At 37.4% G+C, this 18,214-nt stretch overlaps 1 protein-coding gene across 7 annotated transcripts in view; it reads right to left on the bottom strand.

Moving 5' to 3' along the window:
- Window positions 1-1,202: 1,202 nt before the first annotated feature.
- LOC110044540 (doublesex- and mab-3-related transcription factor 3-like) overlaps window positions 1,203-18,214 on the bottom strand; it is a 36,236-nt gene continuing 19,224 nt past the window's right edge. For 3 of the 7 annotated variants that reach the window (XM_089296421.1, XM_089296419.1, XM_089296420.1), the window contains exons 3-7: window positions 14,492-14,554; window positions 14,266-14,354; window positions 3,966-4,288; window positions 3,772-3,870; window positions 1,203-3,506 (exon numbers count right to left, since the gene is read on the bottom strand). In XM_089296421.1, the coding sequence (XP_089152547.1) occupies window positions 2,722-3,506; window positions 3,772-3,870; window positions 3,966-4,284 (1,203 nt within the window). In that variant the 5' untranslated portion in view covers window positions 4,285-4,288; window positions 14,266-14,354; window positions 14,492-14,554 and the 3' untranslated portion in view covers window positions 1,203-2,721. Of the gene's footprint in view, window positions 3,507-3,771; window positions 3,871-3,965; window positions 4,342-7,570; window positions 8,668-14,265; window positions 14,355-14,491; window positions 14,809-18,214 lie in introns of those variants that run through there. The other 4 variants (XM_020750096.2, XM_020750097.2, XM_089296422.1 and 1 more) reach the window with 4 other exon arrangements.

Raw genomic sequence — 18,214 nt, 5'->3', positions numbered from 1 at the left:
ATGTTGGTTTTTCAGGCGGGAGGAAAATCGGAGAACCCGGAGAAAAATGCGAGAACCAACAACAAACGCAACTTACCGATGACATCGGGTGGGAATAGAACCCTGGCCCACATTGATGGGAGGCGGGCGCTCTCACCACTGCGCCAAGCCCGCTCCCTTAAAGGAGCAAGATGGTCGAGGAACATGATGTTCCTATGTCATGTTTTTCAATTTTTCAAAATTTTAATGGATCGTTAATACGACCAATAACTAATTACTTTTGCGGCTTCCAACCAATGGTGTAACCATTCCGACGGAGGCTGTAAAGAATTGCATTGATGTGTTACTGTTTAGAAATTGGTTCTAGAAGGTGACAAATGTTGAGCACACACACAGCATTGCATGGTGTAGCGGGACATATTTCCAAGGAGAAAAAAAAAACGGCAAAATAATAAGGTTCCTTTCTGCTGCACTTGTTTTTATGGTGCTGATGGTAGTTGTTCTACCACACTGCATAGTGACCCTTTTCTTGCATTTTCTGTTAATCCACACTTTTTTTTTTGATCATATTGTCGCTTGAATCAGCCCTGTGTTCGCGGCAAAGAAAATAAAAATTTTTCTCCGGAAAGGATGCTCATTCGAAACATTGGCATCTACCCGATAAAACCCACTAGCCACTGCGCGCGCGTCATTAGCAAATGGTGTATTCTTTAAAAGCAGTTTGCTTTATTTGACGGCAAAAGCTTCCCCGTATGTGCCCCAAAGAGCCAATTTTAGGAACAATGTTCGACAACAATGTTCTGTCAATCTGCACCTCTTTTGTTCTTAGGACTAGTGGAATTGTTTTTGTTTTTTATCTTTTGTTTTGTTTGGTCTATTACAAAGAACATTGTAGACGGTGCAGATCGCCCCACAATGTTTCTTCGTTTACGGTGGCCTTTCTGTTCTCGGAATTTAAAAGCCAAGCATTGAGGAAAGCTTGTCCTTTTTCGAGATAATCATAATAACGTGAAATACCAGGTCAGCCCGTTGATGTGATATCGAAAGATGACAGGAGAATGGTAAAACATCTGATATTTGGATATGGAAAGCAATTCTGTTTCAACGAACCCCTCCTACATTAAAGAGAAACGCGTTTCCTAATTTTTGTCTCAAACCACCCACGATAAAGAATAAAGAATCTAACCGTCTGTTATAAAGAAAGTTACGACTAAAAACACATATCCGATAATAATCAATTTATTGATAAAACTTAATGATTATTATTAATGAAGTAAGTAATTGATTCTTAATCACAATTATATAAATATTCCTTAGCTTCCTTAGTTTTGCTGACTCGTTTGCAGTTCGTTACTCAGTATTTACAGATACTGCAAAGCCAAATTTTTTCAGTCAACTTCTTGATTGACATGCTTTAATCACTAAGCACGCTCCTCATTAGAGGACGGACACGTTGAGAAAAGAATCTCTAAAATAAAAGTCTAGTCACTGATTATGAGCTCGTCTGAATTAGAGGAAGTTGGCTGTACTGAGTAAAATTATTTGCATGCTTAAGACCATGGAAAAATCCACTAAAAACATCTTTTTCCCTTTACACCATGTTAGTTTCCTTTAACAATCCTTTACAAATCTTTTAACAAAATGAACTTTTTTTTTGCACGCTTCCAGACATTTCTAAGGTAGCTTGTTAAATTTTATTTGATGTCAAACCAGTTTGCCTCAAGTGATCAGTTTGTTTATCCTTACAACTTCCTTACTTGGCTTTGTACTAATTTCTAGAGGAGAAAGTAGATTATGAATTAGTCACACAGGAATTTGCAAAATAATTTTTCAAATAAACTTTTGGTTTAATTTAATGGTAATTTTAGTCGTTTTTTGATTGTCTCTTTATTTTAATTTAAGGGAGCTAAGTCACAGCATTTTGAGTTATTTTGGTCGCGTACAAAATTAGTTGAAGATAATAGTTTACTTAGAAAGAAAAACACCAAAAAGATAAAAATAAGTCGTTAAGCGGAACAAGGATGGAAAAGATTAACACGGATTGTAAACGACGAACTTGAAAAATTTAGGTTGACCTTTTCGAGATGCGCAAATTGTGACGCAGCTCCTTTCAAGTGCTGACCAATGCGCGCTCTGAATCATTATCCTGTCAATTATTCGAAATTACAACAATATGAGCATTTTATTCCCATAATCCTTCATTGTACCTCAAGAATTCACATGCGCCCCTGGCGGAAGTTTCAGTATGATGCTATCCGCTATTAAACGAAATGGAACGAACTCACTATATTAAACGCTCACTGCGTCGAACTAAAAGTTTAAATTCTCTATACTTACTACCGTATATTCCTATAAAATTAGATCTGAGAATTTTGTAGTGCATCTTGTTGCTTGACTATTCTCTGTATTCTCATCGTCCGTCATCTTGAAAATCTGGTGCTTCCTTAAGGAGAAACTAGATGCAATTGCAGTTTCTATGCGCTTCATTTTTTTTTTCAGTTGCTTCACTTCCTGAGTTTGAAATTGAGGCCATAGAAGCAAAATACCAAAGGGCTTTTTCTACCATTTTCTACTGATGTAAAAAGAGATTTTGAATGCCGCCGATGTCATTCTACCTTAAAAACTATGTTGATGACCTTTGTGTACTAATGCAAATCCGAAATATGTTATTGTCATTAAAAATTTAAATTTCTACTTTACTGCGAACAGTTGAAAAGTCAATCCATTCCCCAGACTTGTCATTCAAAGACCACTGGGTGTTTCACTGAGAACTTTTCCACAATGCGCGCAAAACTTGTCAAACATGTTTATCTTGTAACCACACCTGCTACAAAACCGGCTTATGCCAAGTCCACAAGGCCTTTCACCTAGCCTCGGTTCTGCCCCATAGGGAGCATGCGCCATAGGGGAAAACTTAACTGCCATTTCCGGTTTAGGCTTCACAAGAAGTGGCGGCGGAAGTGGCGATGGTGGGTAAATCGCCGATGGTGAACATGCATGAGTACTGGGCAGCGGTCTTGTGATGACGTTTCGAGTCATTGGGCCGTGAAGGAAAGGAGAAGGGTGATTGGCCGGAGGAAAACCACAGCCACCCAACGCCATCTTGTTGCCTCTCTGCTCTTGGGAGGACAAGAGAAGTTCAATGCTTTCCACGACGCTGCCATTGCAACTCTGAAGGATGAGTTCCAACGTGCCCCTGTTGTGATGAGGAAAGAGCTTGCCGAGTAGTTCCATCGGCGGGTGTCTCAGGGACAGAGCACTTATTTCCTTCGACAGCCTTGGATACCTGAACTCCTGAGACCTATCATGAAGGTTTTCCGGTAGATATTTGTTACTTGAATTGAGAATGTTGTCGACGGAGTGATCTGGAGATTTTCTTGTCTCAGGTAAACTTTCATGACGGTCTTTTTCGGTGTGCTCACGCGGCTCCGCTTTCACGTGGAGGTCAGGAGACAGAGCGATTCTTTTGGGGCTTGTGCTTTCCTCTTCGTCGTCTTCGGAGACTGAGTTGCATCTCTTCAGGGATTCTGAAAATGATTCCGAAAAAGACATTGTGAATGGCAATCACGTGACAAAGAGTCACTTGTTCATCCTAGGTACATGATGTAGAAAGACCTTGGCAGAGAGGTTGAACTTGGGTCTACCATGAAACAATTCCGGCTTGTTCGTTAGCGGTTAGAACGCCACTTAAGTTTGTGACCTGCGAATTGCAGGTCTGTCGGCCACGCTGCCTCCTCAAAAGAGCGAAAAAGCTCTGTTTTGAGCTTGGCTGTAATGTTTGGTAATGCTTACCTGATAATGGCGTGATTTCTGTTATCCTTGGTTCAATGTGGCTCATGTCTGCATGAGGGTGCTTATGATAAAAGTGGTGTCGATGATTGTTTGGGAATCCTAGGAAAGCATATAACAACGCTATTGTTAGTACCAAATGGTAATTAGACATGCAAATGTTACCATTCGGGAAACAAAATTGTAAAAGGCTTTACCTGCTAATCCGTTTGTTTGGAACACCATGGAGTACGTCAAACGGGCGTTTTCCAATTCTCTTTGATACTTAGCTCTTAGTTCAGCTCCTTTGCGTTGCTGTCTCAGTAACGCAACGCGTGCGGCTGTCACGCGTTGCCTTTCAGTGATCAGCTGGCATTTTGTGCATGTGCAGTCTCTCCAGCGGCAGTAGTGTTTGTGGCCCTTCAACCATGATACCGTGCCATGTGTACGACAGCGAGCGCATTTTGGGACTCTGTGGTGTAGTGAGGGGGAAGTGCTAGTTTCCTCTTGGCTGTCAGACTCCTTCGTTTCACTCATGATCCTGAATCCAAAGAAACAAGAAAACTGAGGGATTATCATAGATAATAATTATAATAATGATAATGATAATGATAATGACGATATTGATAATGATAATGATATTGATAATGATAACGATAACAATAATGATATTGAAAAGTTTGTCGTTTGTAATCTGTGTTAATCTTCTGCATCCTTCTTCCTTTAGTGTTTATTGTTATCTCTTTGGTGTATTTCTATCTTAGTAAACTACTATTTTCAGGTTACCTTCAATTTAAATTTGTATTTGGTTAAAATAACTATATTAATATAATAATAATAATGATGATGATGATGATAATAATGATGATGATAATGATCTAGCACACTTAAAGCAATTTAGAAAATAGCCCGATGAAAATACGCGCGTCGATTGGCTAAAAATCATGTTTCTATTTAACTATTAGATTATGAGCTCTATATTTCTATCCGTGATAGAAATCGAGAGCGAATAATCTAATTGTTTTAGGATAAATCTATTAGTCTTTCAAAACTTTATCTAACTCTTCTTTACAGACACCTCGAAAACGCAAAGAAGCAGCCGTTATTTTGTTAACAAGCGCACACTGCTACGCTACTCACCATCTACAACAGAATAGATAGTGAGTAGCGCAGCCAATCAGAGAACGCCATTCTTGATAGAACGCTAGCAGATTTATACTAAAACTTGGTAGAAACACAGAACTAGCACACGCTGTTGACGTAATGATGGCGCGAGCAAAGGTAATTTACATTTTGATCATTAAAGTAAACAAGTTCTATTTTTTTCGTCGCGGTATTTTATAAAAGAAATAGAAATAAACATGTTTTCCGAAAAAGCTGTGGAAACACTAGCCTATCGACCCGTGTTCCCAAAGCATTTCTTGTTCTCCCAAACTCCGGCTTTTAGCAGTTGCTGTATTATGGCAATTTCGTCACTATTAAAAATACTATAAGCTTCAATTTTTATTTTCTTGTTATAGTGTAATTTGTTCCTTCGCAGCCCTTTTGCTCTCAGAACTATGGATGGCAGTCGAAGTTTAGGTTGAAGACATAGTACAGTAGGTTAGTGTGTGACGATTCAAATGAAAGCTATAATTGAGCAGTACTTTCATGTGGTACTGTTTATTATGCTGTACAAGGTGATTCTAACTTTTTAGTCTGTGGATGAAGCCCTAGTTTGTGACCAAATGAAAGCTATTGAGCTGTATTGTCATGTGATTCTGTTTACATTGATGTACAGTGAATGATATTGTAGTCTAGGACCATTAAGCTAAAGAAAGCTACTGGGCATCCAAATTCTGTTTATTTTATGGTACAAAGTGGTTCAACTTTTAAACTAAGTCTGTGGATGAAATCCCAATTTGTGGCAATTCAAGCGAAACTTCTGATTTGTAAGGCTTTTGTATGATAGTTTTTTGTCTTAATAATGAAAATTGGTCAAAGAATTTCTATTATATTAGAAATGAAAATGAAAAGCAGCTATTTCTTACCAAGGCTTCTGACAGAATTTCAAAGGGATCCGAACTTATCGGGATCATTAAATTAGTAACTGTAACCCTCAAAAATGTACCCATATATCATAACTAGCTTCCTTCTTTCAGACCAAATCAAGAGATTCTTTATATCCTTTCCAAGACTAGACCTCTCAATATATTTTTCTTTCGACAGGAAAATATTGTTTAATTGGGCGTCATCGTGTCCAACGACTTTTTTGGCTACCACGGGCCTTTGTTTACACCCGATGAAGGATTTTCCTTCGTCCACTCTCTATTTCGATAGTGTGATAATGTATATAAAATAATGATATCGCGTTTTGAGTTACATTTCTTTGCTAAACCATCTGAAAATGCATTCCTTGATTACCCACATCGTGTCAAGATCACGAAACGTCACAAGGAAGAGAACGAACATGACGAGGCAGTAAAATAGCAGGTTGTAGGAAACACGATCCCGGCCGGGAGCAATCGCATGTATTCTCCGGAAAACAATGAAAACAGATGTTGTCCGCCATATCTTAGAAAAGAACTGTTTTAGTAGTTTCACAAGAGAAATATTTCGCCGAGACTCAGTTCTTTTCCTCTTGCAAAAAAATATACAATTCGTGTGTGCATATCGGAAACCTTTTTACTTTCGCTGTTGTACCAATGAATTCATCGCTTTTCTATGTTCAAATAATGAAACAAACCGTTTACAGGAAGCTGGGCTTTGTTCAGTTGCTAGTTGGTGAAATTTTCACCCACGAAATGGAACCTTTTTTGCATATCTCTATTTTTTTGCATTTTTTCTTCTTCATCTATGTTTTGGGCTAAGCTCCAGTGAAGATTAACAACTTTTATTTCACGGCTTTGCCTCTAAATTTAAAGATTGAAATGTTAACAGCAGGCAAACAGTTCAAATTCAGATTAAGACTAATATCATTACCGAAGACAAAAATGTCAAGGCAGCTCAGTTTACGAAACAAAACACGTCCGGTTCCTGCCTCATATAAACAAAAGCTCATTTCCCAGGGTCGAATATGAAGCAATCTACTACGGTAAACATGCAAGAAACCCCTACACCTCGTGCTATTCTGCGACAATATTAACTCTGCTTGGATGAAACAACTGATTTGTTTACTCCTAGTAATTCCAAAAAAATGACATCTTCCGCAAAAAAATTGTTATTTTTCCGATTCAAAAAATAAACTGCATGATGAGTTCGCTTTATTCAGGTAAACTTGAAGTTCATTGTTAGAGTTTCTTGACAAAACTTCAAAATATGATATTTACAATATGTTTCTATTTAGTGTAGATGCGTATCCTAAGTAACGTACGGTATACCTAAATTGTCGCATAGTATAATTTTATTGAAAAGATAATGATGTTGTCTTTGCCGTAAAATGACCAACCTCTCAGATTATACTAAATTTTGTAGCTTGCGAAGAAAAACAAACAACAAATGAGTCCAATTTTGTCGACAACTGAGAGTTACAATTTGATGAGGCTTTTACAACCTTAGAGCATGTTACAATCAATCTTCAATGTATGCCCGGTTTCAATTTAGTACTTACTAAACTGACGATACCGACATGATTTTTTATACAGTGAAATAAATCTAAGCGACAAAGGAGCGAGTTTGATCTGTGCATTTTCTGCCAAGAACGTTTTGGCATTTAACTAGGAAGAGAACGAAAGATTACAAAATTCCTTGACAAAGCAATCGAAAATGCTATTTTAGATAGCAATCGATTTGCGCTGAATAAGGCAAATTTATGATAATTTGAGGACTGAAATCTCTAACATACCTGAATTCTTGAGTAATTATTGAAGTAACCTTCAGGCAAATGGGACACTAGAGTTGAACCACGGAACGGTCAGTGAAAATATTGTCGTCGTGAAAGCAGAGAGTGATTTGAACTCAAATGATATCGTTCAGTTCTTTGTTATGTGTAATGTAGTTACCGATTCAGCGGCCAAATATTTTGAGGGAGGGGCTTTATCCATTAGCGCGTACCAGTAGATTCGTATAGGATTACCAACCAACGGTGCTTTTAAAAGCCTTTTTTAATTTCAATGCGACATCTGTCAACTTAAAAGTTACGAAATTGAAAAGCTTTGTGATATATTGTTACTCAAATTTACTGTATTCCGCCGTGCTCGCGAGAAGCTGACTAGTCATGGGGAAACTTCCCGTACATCTGGTAAAGAACGGAACAGGAACTCGAGACACATTTTTTCAGATTAACGTAACAAAACTTAACTGTCACCATTGTCAGCATTTGGTGTAAAAGTTTATTTTAATAGGATTTGTAGGTTTGCCTTCTTGTCATTGCGTTCGCTGTCCTTCTGTTAAGTTGTTCAATTTCATGGGAAAGGAGCTGGGCTGTTGTATTAAAATGAAATTATGACATTTGAAGTGAAAACATCTGCTATAAAAACAAAACAAATTATTGTCCTAATATCACTAAAAATATAATTTGGACGCACTTTTAGCCACTCGGAAGCCATTTTGGCGCCATTAACTCTTTTGTTTTCTAAATAAAACGGCATATGTTAAAAATTTGTGTATTGGTCCGCTAATTGCTGGCGCTGTTAAGACCCTGTTCACATTCACGAAATACAGGGTTTTTAGTTCGTTGAAGGTAACGGCAATTCAATTTGCCGCTGTATTAGTAGTTATTTTACAATTGCCCAAGGCTTTGTTTCAAGGAAATGATGTTTGTAATGGATCGTAAGTCTCTTTGACTTGTTTATGGAAATGGAGGCAGGTGCAGTTTGTCAATGAGAGAGACAACTTCAAAGTGCCTCTGCGCCCACCCGTTATAATAACATTGAATAATTCTCCTGTGCTCTGGTTAAGTGCCCTGAGATGAGGCGTGTATGACTGACACTGCATTACCATGACAATCGCCACAAGCAAAGCTTTCAACAGCTTCGTCGCCAAATCAGTCTTTAAGTTCATCAATTTTAAGCCACTTTCTTTTGCTGTCGTGGTTTCGATAAAGTTATTATGTAGAGGTGTGGAAATTATGTGAAATATTATGACATGGTTAGAAAAAAAAAAAATTAGCTTACCTGCGTTTCTTTTGTAATTATCAAGAAACACGTACGTGTAGTTATAAACACTGATACCGTTCAGTTACTCTTCAGAACTATTTCAAATACACACCGTGGCTTGTATTGCATCTGTTTATTTCATCAAAGATATCTGTGTCAGATATTGAGCTTTAAGAGCTGAACAACCGGATTTATCTCATGAACGAGTACCACAAGTGATTGCAGAGTGAAAGGACGAAAAAGCCATATACTTGTGATTTTATCTTCAGCTTAGACTGTCGTCTGTCTTGTACCTTATCGCTTTAGGCGGCCTTCCTTTCCCCCTGATGGTTTCAATGAATAATAGAACCGTCTGGTACAACTGCAAGGGTGGGAAATGATTCTTCCAAATTAAAAACAAAACAAAACAAAACAAAAACAAGCGTCCAACAGAATTTCATTCAAATTTCTTGGGTTTCGCCATTTCTTTGCCAAAACCCATGTTCATTTATCGTGTAAAGCTAATGGAAGTCTTAAGCCCCTTAAAAATATATTTGTCTCTTCGTCTGTACTAAGTCTCGAATTTAGGCGTTGTACATTTCAGTGGATAACGGCGCCAGTCTTTAAGTTGCACCGTGACAACTGCACCCGCGGCAACTAAACTATTGAACACAACAATAGCTGCGCCATTACGCCAAAACATTGTTACTGCTGCTTCCGTTCTGGAAAGCTGCACGTTTGTTGTGTACGAGTTCAGATAAGCATTGAAGTGCTAACATATCCTGTTACATTGTTCCAACTTCTACATTCACCCGGTTGCTGTGTTTTATTATTCTGCTATTGCGGCCAGCCAAGTCGTGACAAGTGCTGCTATAGATCGCGACTAGACTCCAGAAATCTTTTACAACTACCACCTATAATTGGAACAATTCACAGGCGGCGTTAACTCAAGCTAGTTGTGTGCAATGTTCATCTTGCATGGCAATACTATAAGACTTTGTGTAGGAATATTTACGATCGGTTTTATGTGGTAGAAATACTAGAAAACTCTATCTTACGAAAACCTAGGAAGCGATAACTGGATAAAATCGCTTCGAATCAGCAGAAAAAGTGAACAGACAAAAAAAATAGCCATTCATATGAAGATGTACCTCTTCAAAAATTTAGGTTTCTCTCTCTTGTGTCTAAAAGTGTCCAATTTCCACTGTTAGAACTCGAATCAAAATAGTTCGTACATCCATGCGAAAATGTTTCGTCGTCTTTGGCAAATTAAGAGAAGATACGTACGACACTTAAGCAAGCCTGGTTCTGTGGTGATTAGTTTATTAGAACTCCAGGTTTTATCGCATTTATGGACATATGCTCAGCTTTACCGTCTAAATCGTTGTCCACGCCGGGGTTTTACGAGGTTTTCTTTTCTTCTGGAGATTTGCAATAATGGGCATTTATTAGAAGAACCTTTAAGTAGACAGAGTACTAGAACTAAGGGCGGAATCGAGTCCGGAAGCGACGCCTTGTTGACCAGGAAGGTGAATCTTTGTTTAGCTAGTTATCTCTCCGGCAGATAACTCTGTTACTGCACATATAGCAGGGGTGTCATACAAGCCAATTGGAAATTAATTTCTGATCTTATTTATATCGCAGTTCTCAATTTAAAAGTGTTTTGTTTCTTTTAGATTCGAACCCTTTAGCTGTAAACAAACGCCTTGTCGGTTCAGGGTGAATTTTGAAGACGGGTGGTTTTATTCTAGTAATCGAGAAGTGTATTACTAAGTCAGTCATACCCGTTGCATTTAGCTTGCGCTAAAAGCAGCACGTGGTCAAGATATTTCCTTCATTTTGTCACGATTGTACGGCGTTCCCTTTGTTCGATTTTCATTGCGAAACAAAACACAAGAGTTGGAATGTTATTAGCAAGGGTTTACACTTCGAAGTAGTATTGAATTTCTCAGCGAAAAGCTCAAAAAAATATTCTTTTGTTACTCAAATTTTTCTGTCTTTACTCAAACATTTCAGTTGATGTTTAGAGACTACCATAAATTTGCTTTGTTGTTAGTTTTGACAAATTTCTTGCTGCATCGAGACAATGTGTTATCCCAGCTGACAATTTTCCTCTTTTTAATCACCTGTCTCAGCCTTCATGAACTACTGTCATATTAACGAGAAGTTATTACATGGAGAGATAAGTGATAACGTCTTAACCGTTTTCTTCGATAAACGAGCAAGAACAAGGTAAAACAAGCCAACCTTGGTAGTTTATGAAGTTTATAATTCAATTAAATTCTTTAATAACTTCCTTAAAACGCAAAAAATTCTCGACGTTAATAAAGTTATCAAAATGGGTCAATATTCGAAAACACATTTTCTTCGAACAGGAGAAGTTGAAGCGAATTTGTTCTCACGACAAACGGATAAATGTTAAGAGTTTTTTAAGCAAGGAATGGAGACAATTTTAACGAAATTGCGAACTTTTAATGACGCGATGCAATTTTTACTTAAAAGCAAACTTGTCATAATAAAACATGTGTACACCCTACGCAGTTTTTACTTTATTTTTCTTCTGTCAATATCTCTATATCCATAAGCGATATATTTTTCGTTTTTGGTCGGTTTAAGTAAACGCTTAAGGCAACCGGGAAATTGAAATATCCGGAAATTTAAGGCCATAAATCTTCTCCTGCGAGGTGAATTATTAAATGTGATAAACATCTTTAGTGTTCGGAGGCTTAACTACATGTCTGGATGACATGAGTTAACCCCTCCTGACTTTTGTTCTGGCTTAAGTAAAAACATGATAATTACACGTAGGAAAATACAGCAGTTTTTGTTTGGTCACTGCATTAGGAACCAACACAATTTAAAACAATACCTGAATAAACTGATGTGGCGTTCAGTCGAGTGCTCGTGTAAAACACCCTGACATTAAATGGGTTCGCTTCAAAATCGTCGCCTAAGAGAGGTTACCAAAATTAACTCGTTTAACCTGACAACGTTCAAAGCGTTCCAGTGGTCCTTGACATTCAAAGACCGTCAGAAAAATCCCTTTGAACAACTTCAAACTTTAAAGGAAAATCGATTTTCGGACTGGTTTTCGGGGATGCAAAAGCTGCGCTTTAATGAATTTCGCGTGCATGTGGTTTTAACGCATTACGAAACAGACGCGCAAAAGATAGAAAAATCTTCAGTAAGTCATTTTTAGGCGCCTAAAAGACGCCTTACCTTCTGGAGAAAGCACCCGAAAGAAAGATATTCGAACTATCTTTCGAATGAGGTAGACAATGTGTATTTTAAGTGGAGTGGTTGCTTTGAAAGCCGTCCAAAAATAATTTATAATGTATTTCTTTTCACAAAAGGTTGCAATTGACTTTTAAATTTAATCTTTCTTGTGTACGGAGAAATCTCCATTTTATGATGCGTCTTGGGTATGTAAAGTTCAAGTTCTTTCCTAAAACAGAGTAAAACACAAGTTCAAGAAATCAAGGTTTTTTTATCACTCATTCAGCCCACATAACATGCAGTAGCTAGTAATCTTGATCACAGCCAGACATCTACATACAGTAATGCAAATTATCAGCTTCAATATTAAATTAAAAGAACTCTTTTGGGGGCAAACTGTGTACATTTTGGTGGGATGAGATGCGACAAAACGCCTAGAATAACACTTAACCATGCAGATATAGATCGAATCTTCAGACAGCGTTATAAATACGATGAAGTGAACGAAGAAAGAACACGCAAACTTCCAAGAAAACCTTTCACGGTAAATATCAGCCTGAAACGAGAGCTAGCAATTAATACTCGCGAGGGGATTATTAGAAATAATTTTTATTTAAACAGCTTTGCTTGTTGCCCCCGAGAAATACGAAAGTTTGTTTTCTCTTTTTTTCAAAAAAAATTGCTTGCAAAGGAGCATTTCGAGTTGAGTACAAGCAGTGAATATGCGAGAAGAGTTTTCTCTGTTAAGACATCAAACTCATTCACAATGTTAAGAATGCCTGGTCGAGCGAGACCTCGAGAATCGCAAGTATTTGTAAAATGGTTGAGCAAAATTAACTTTATGCAAAATGCGCCTCTTTATTGTGATCCGCAAAAGTAATTGAAATTAGTACGTCGCATTGTCAACGGCTTAAACAACCATCGCTCGCCTATTGCCTTTCGTTTTATCGCGGATTTTGTTGTTTTCTTTCCGGCCTAGCGGCTAATTCTCAACGCGAGCAGATTAAGTACACATACATCGCCGCTTTATAGCAGAGCACAAATCATTTTATTACAAGAACTGTTATCTTGTTTAGAGATCCTTCATGATAACACTCACGAAAATTAATTATAAATTTTGACCACTCGACTTTTGAAAGCGACTTTACGCTAAAGAGCGAAAAGTAGCGTGCTTTATTCTGTTTGTGTTCCGATGCGCATAAAATCGTGGTAATCTAAGGCGTTGATTAGTCATATTGTGAGCTGTTTCCTTTATATTTACGCAAAACAAGCAAATTTCATGCGTAAATTTGTTGTTTAATTTTGTCACGATGGGACAACTGAAAGAATACAAACACAGTAAAGTAATGATTTTGAACAAAGACCGCCTTTGCAGCTCAGTCCAGCCGAACCGCTTAAAATGCAAGCGATTGGAAGGTTTACGGCCAGTTTCGCACGATCGCTAAACGAAATCGCAAGTTGCTTTTATTGATGGTGGCTGAGATACTTAATGGTGTGAAATATCGTCACATTTTGAATAGATAAGTTTACATTGCTTCTAGTCTTAACAGTAATATCTGAAAATGATTAATTCTCAATTGACTTTTGGCCATTTCTGCGGCTTTTAGCTCGGTTTTTATTGTCCTCTCAGCACGCAAACTTTATGCCGTCTTTTTGGGACTAAAATATACAGAAGTCACGAAATTCTGTTCTGCCGTGTTAGAAAGAACTCTTTTAAAAGTCCAAAAGTTAAATGTTAGACATGACATTTCAAATGTGTGCGATTTTAGTTTTTTTTTATGAAATGTACATGATAGAATTTTCAGGAAAACAGGATTTCGTTTATAATTGATAATTTAAAAAACTTAATCTGGCAATTATTGCAAATTATTTCTTCAGCAATTTGTAGCCGTTATTATCTCGCAAGGTCTTCGCAATTTTGTTGCGTAAAGTAAATCAACAGACTACAGGTGTACGAATAAACTATTTTCTATTCCAATTGGGTTGGAAGTGAAATAAATTTAAAATAGCTTTTCTAAAATCTTAGCTATGGTGTGCTTGGAATAAGAGCCACTTTGATCAAGTCGCTTTTCCTGAAATTTTGAACCAAGACAACTTGAGTCGAGACTTATCCAACCCCTTCGTGAAAAGGCAATTTCTAGAAAAACTACCATTTGCTAAATATTTATGAATGTGTAGTACTACAATTACAAAAAGTTGTACTTTGTTTTTCCCTCAAATAGGTTTGAAACTGATCAGTGGAAAGTACCTTGCTGTTCTGGTTAGAATCTACACCTTCTCTTTCTTGAACTCCCCTTGAATTGAATTAGCGACCGATGTACGTGCGTTCCGCTAAAACTTGAAATAAAAATAATGTCATTAATTGTACTCATTGCAGATGACGATCAAGATCATGATGAATCGATTGTAAAACGTCCTCACGCGCTAAGTCACGACATGGCAGGGGATTAATCGATTGAACAATTTTAGCTTACCTCTTTCAATAGCAGCTGCGCAGAAATCCCGCCAAATACCCAGTGAGAATAGAGATGCACACGCTAAAGGGATAAGAAAAATTGCACAGTGTTCATGTTTCGTTCACGCCGGGGCAAACGTACTGAATAGTCGATGTGTGTGGCTTTTAATACGTTCCCGCCTTATTAGACCGCTGGCTGGTTGGATGTAGTAACGTTGGCGCATTGATCTAAAACAGCGCTGTTAAGAATTCATCGTAAAGACTAATAGAGACAATAGGTATGAAAAGAGCCTTTAAAATGGCTAATCTTCGCTTGCTTGTTAATGCGTTACTTTGCTTGGCCGAGAACAGTAATGTCAACCTTAGAGCGAAATTTCATTAACTTCGGAAGCTGGATTTCTGTAATAATTGCTTTCTTAATAACTTAAGTAAGTTGATTGTCAGAGCTGTCGCGAAAGAGACAAAGTTTACGAGCAGGTGCCAAGAAGATGACAACTCATTCATTTCTATTCTAAATTTTACGAGTGTTTAACAAAAACGCGCGTTATCATTTTTTCATCGATCTAACACAGTTGCCTCGACGCGTGGTTTTGTTGCTACAGAATACTAGCCCTGCCTGTACCTGAATTTTATCTTCGCGGAAGTGAAGTTTGAAATTGAATTTACTGCATTCGCAGTTAAGTGCATACGGATATTTGATAGCTATTTGGCTTTTAAATATGCCCGTTTATGGCTCGGCTATTGTGTTTTTGTGTAAGTCCATTTTCGAAGTCATTCGAAACTCAGTTAAATCAGGTTAAAATGTCCGTTGTTCAGAGTGATGAAAACGTATTTTCTCCCTACGAACCCAATACATTGCCAAACAGACGGCTTATGAGAATAACGAAAATTATCAACTAGGAGATATTGACCTGATTTATAACCATATTCTCAGTATTAGCATTAACACAAATGTCTGAAAAACGGTAAGGGGAATTTACATTTCGAGCTTAGACTAAAACAGGTTCAAATTCACCTGTCTTTGTATCTGGAAACAAAAAGACTGAAGCGCCTCAACTGAATGTATATCTCCTATTTTTCTTTGATGTGATAATTACCTCAAATTAGCCCTCAGGGGTTTTAGAATTCGTCAAACTTGAAACTAAAACTGAGACGACAATAATTGCTCAGCACATGGGCCAGAGCTTTCAGCTGACATTCGTTGTTCAGTTCTTGGAAAGTTTTCCACGGCGTTTTCGGTGTATTCGAATTTGTCTTTGGATATCAACCGCATCGACGAAACTAGCGTTCGTTTTGAAGATCTTTTGCAAATTTGGAAGCCGATTGAACAATGAGCCGGGAAATTTTTATTGATCAGTTAAAGTTGAGTCTAGTCCGATAAGATAGGGGTAGAAAATTACGTTTATAAAAAAACAATAAGTCATTTTGAAACACTACGTTCAAAAGAAGATGCTAATAATTTAAGACGATTTCACCTCTTTATCAGCTATGTTTATAAAAAGCCTCTGTGCTGCTAGTATCGTTAAATATAAATTAAGACATAAATAAAGACCTGAGAGCCGACAGGCCTATATTACCACAGGCTTTGTAGAAGAAGGCGATGTGCGGTAGATATAAAAGAGAATATGTAATTAAAACTTGTAAATTAGAACCTTTTTTTCTGAATTCAAGGAAACCATATTGCCGAAGGGGTTTTAATTTTCCTACTTTGTAAACTAGAAAGCGGCATTCGCACCTTTTTAAAGACATTGTTAATACGAGTTAAACAAATGAACGATGAATGACCCAGTGTTGGAGTTTCTCGCCATACCAGTCAAACCTGAAATTTGGAAGTCGCAGAAATTATTGTAACATCAACATCTGTAAATTTGAAGTGATCTAAATATTCTCAAGTTAGGCATTGTGAAGAAAGGAAGAAAAATTGTGAAAAACGATAAATGATGACCAAGTTGAATTTAAGCCTATAAAAAAATGCTTCAAATCCGGAACGTTTTGTTTGGATCCGCAAATTGAAAATTATCGTTTGTTTAGTCAGTAAGAACTCTTTTAAAAATAATTTAATCCCTATGATATGATCTTCCGACAAACACATGTAATTTGATTGGTTTCTTTACGACATTTATTTCCCTTTACATAAATTTTCTCATAATGGTTTAAAAGCAAAACAGTTTTCAATTTCTTTACGATGTTCTCAGGAACGGGCTCAATAAATGAGCTTATTCTTAGCCGATATCTTGTAAATACAAAGTGTCAATGGAATAATTGCCGTATTTCATGCCATGCGTGCGACACGAGAAATGTCACAAGCGAAATTGTAAAATTGCGTTTGTTCAGCTAAGGTGTAACGAAACAAAAGGTGTAAAATTGTTTCCACACTTTAAAAATTCAACAATAAAGCCCATTTAACGAAAGCAATAAAAATTCTTCCTAACTCCGCACTTATCACTCAATAAAGTTCCTGAAGATCGCCTTTGTCGTATGGAATTGACTGTTTTCTTTTTTCTCAGTTCCTGTTCAGAATAACCTGAGTGAATCGAAAAAAAGCGAACGACTCATGGCATGAAACAATAACATGACAGAGTGCTTCGTTTGAGTTCGGTAATCTTGATGAAGATTTGGTAGTTACATTGTAAGCCCTTTACATTGTCCGACATACACAATACAGTGACCCACGTGGTCCATTCGTGGTCTAAATTAAAGCCGGATAAAGTCAATAGTTATTCTCCTTTGACTGCAATGAAATACAATGCGTTGAATTCTTCCTACTCTTAATAGCTGGTTCATCACGTAGAATGGTTCTGAATTTCGAAATAATGAGTAACATTGAGCTTTTTCATTCGTACTGGGGCTGTATTTTGCAGTAACACTAATTTCGATTTAGAAACGGTGAATTCGCTTCCCATACTGTGTTAGTTTACCACATCATTGAATATTAGTTGTTTGTTTAGAAAAAGATATTAGTGTTTATTTAGCCGCCCTGTCTGGCTCCTTGTGTACATATTCATTTACAACTTCGGTCATGTAGCATGACGGAGAAGGGTGCAAGACGCCCTCAGCTGGATTTACTTTACGCAGATAGCTCTTCAGAACTTCACTTGGGAAACTTGAACGCTGTTCTAACCTGCATTCGGAACATCAAAGCTAAACTTCTCGTTATCTTATGCATGTTAATTATTACCTCGTTGCCTCTGAACAGGACTAAGGGAAGTTTTCAGAGTTACTAGATGTTCACAGTTTTGACCGTTTGAATTTCAAGGAGAGAAAAATTGTATCTTCTATTATAAGTCAGTAAGAAAGACGGCACATATTATCTCAAGATTCAGATTCTCCCAAGGTGAATTACACAGTTAGCTAAGCATGGTAAGGAGAACTTTCCTACTGATCCAGTAATTATAAATCATCAGAAAAATTATGCATCGTCGAAGAGGCTCAGCCAAGCGTACGCTGTGTCACTCAAAATCCTAACTGACCGTAAAGTTGTGGAGATTGCAAGGTACAGCCCGTTCTAGCAACTTGCGAAGAATCTGTTTTATGGGATAGGTCGATACTTGTTAAACAGTTACTCTCTCTTTAATAACAATACGGGGAGATTCAGTAGTTTTAAGTTTTATACCCAACATTTTGCTTTAGGCGCCAGATTCCGTCACAAAAACAAACTGGTACTGCCTGTAAAATGTAGTGAAACTGTCAAACAGTGTATCTTTGAAAAAAGAAAAACGACTTATAGATACGCAGGAAAAGT

This window comes from Orbicella faveolata, unplaced genomic scaffold (assembly GCF_042242905.1).
Source record: "Orbicella faveolata isolate gen_17 unplaced genomic scaffold, um_ofav_v1 contig_27, whole genome shotgun sequence".
Classification (NCBI taxonomy): Eukaryota; Metazoa; Cnidaria; class Anthozoa; order Scleractinia; family Merulinidae; genus Orbicella; species Orbicella faveolata.
Note: the sequence above shows the minus strand (reverse complement) of the source record. Positions and strands in the feature narration are given on the sequence as shown.